The sequence below is a fragment of the Cajanus cajan genome, chromosome 7 (assembly GCF_000230855.2).
Source record: "Cajanus cajan strain Asha chromosome 7, NIPB_CcT2T_4, whole genome shotgun sequence".
Classification (NCBI taxonomy): Eukaryota; Viridiplantae; Streptophyta; class Magnoliopsida; order Fabales; family Fabaceae; genus Cajanus; species Cajanus cajan.
Window position 1 is genome coordinate 8,724,701 of NC_138523.1, and position 1,329 is coordinate 8,726,029.

The 1,329-nt window shown below is 33.0% G+C and overlaps 1 protein-coding gene across 1 annotated transcript; it reads left to right on the forward strand.

The window, feature by feature from the left end:
• Positions 1-641: 641 nt before the first annotated feature.
• LOC109811035 (uncharacterized) lies at positions 642-1,112 on the forward strand. The gene has a single exon (XM_020374673.1). The coding sequence runs from the start codon at positions 642-644 to the stop codon at positions 1,110-1,112; it is 471 nt and encodes a 156-aa protein (XP_020230262.1).
• The last annotated feature ends 217 nt before the right edge of the window (positions 1,113-1,329 follow it).

The following is a 1,329-nucleotide window of genomic DNA, read 5'->3' on the forward strand; positions in this document are numbered from 1 at the left end:
TTTTAATTTTTTGGTGACTATCACTAAATCTGTCACTACAACTTTTTTCATTTTATTTTCTCACATAAGGTAATTGGTCGCTAATTGTGAGTGATGACATTTAATCGCAAAATTCAGTTGGTAATCCATGACTATTTTCTAGTGGCAAATTAGGGTGGAAAGAGGAGCAAGATAGAGAGAAAAAAGAAAAGTGGAGAAAGAAAGTGATAAATATCATATGTGATGAAGTGTAAGAAAGTGATATCTATATTTGTTGCTACGAATAAGAAAATTATCTTATTAATTGCAAGTTTTCCTTCCTTAATTGTCCTTCAGCTTTGTACCTTTATCTTTTAATCACTAGTCAACTAATTTTAGTTAACTAAATTTGGCTCGAAATTTGAAATAACAGCTATATCTCTTAAACAGGCCACATAAAATGTTTACTTATTATATGTTCTGTTCAACTAATTTACTCAATATTTCGCTGTTAAGTTGTTAGCTAGCTTTGTAGCTTTATCTATAATGCGGAAAGTTTCAAACTTTAAGCCTTGGATTCGATGATCTCTATATACGTGATCTAGTCTTTCATGACCCAAAAGAAAACTTTTTAATGATAATTCCAAGGGTCAAATTTTTGGTAACCCTAAATTGTTCTAAAGATGAATGATTATAAAGTTGAAGAAATTAAAGGCATTGGCACCAACATTGTCATTTGTCCTAAACCACAAAGAGTTGGGGTTTTTCCTAACATATCAACAAGGCCATTAAGATGGAAATGTTTCCAACAAGGTGAAGAGTTGAATTCTGAAGCAGGTGAAGAACTTCTAGACATCGTTTCCAAAAAGAGATATGGACAAGAAGGGGATGCAAATCAGGCAGAAGCCTTCTCGCCCCCATTTTTTATTGGCTCTCCTCCTATGAGAGTAACTAATAACCCTTTAATCCAAGATGAACAATTTGGATGTGAAAAACATACTCTTCATTCAACACCTCCAGTTTCATCATCACCAAATTTATCCTCACCATCTTCTCCCTTGAGGAAAGGAGGGTGCGTTAGAATGAAGTTTGGAATTAAATCAACTGTCGTTAGAGTAGTAGGGTTTGATTGCAACGTTCCCACTTTTGCTTAATCTTGTTACAAAGGAGTGTACAGAAAAGAACATTGATGCTTAACATCATATCATATATGCTGTAGTCGAGAGGAATATTGTTGGTATTGTATATATCTTATCGTTTTGTAACGATGATGGTACTCTTTGTTTTTTGTTCATGTGAGATTGATAATAATGATGCAAGAAAACATGGGTGTAGGAGATGAAAATTATAATAATTTATATATAAGTACAC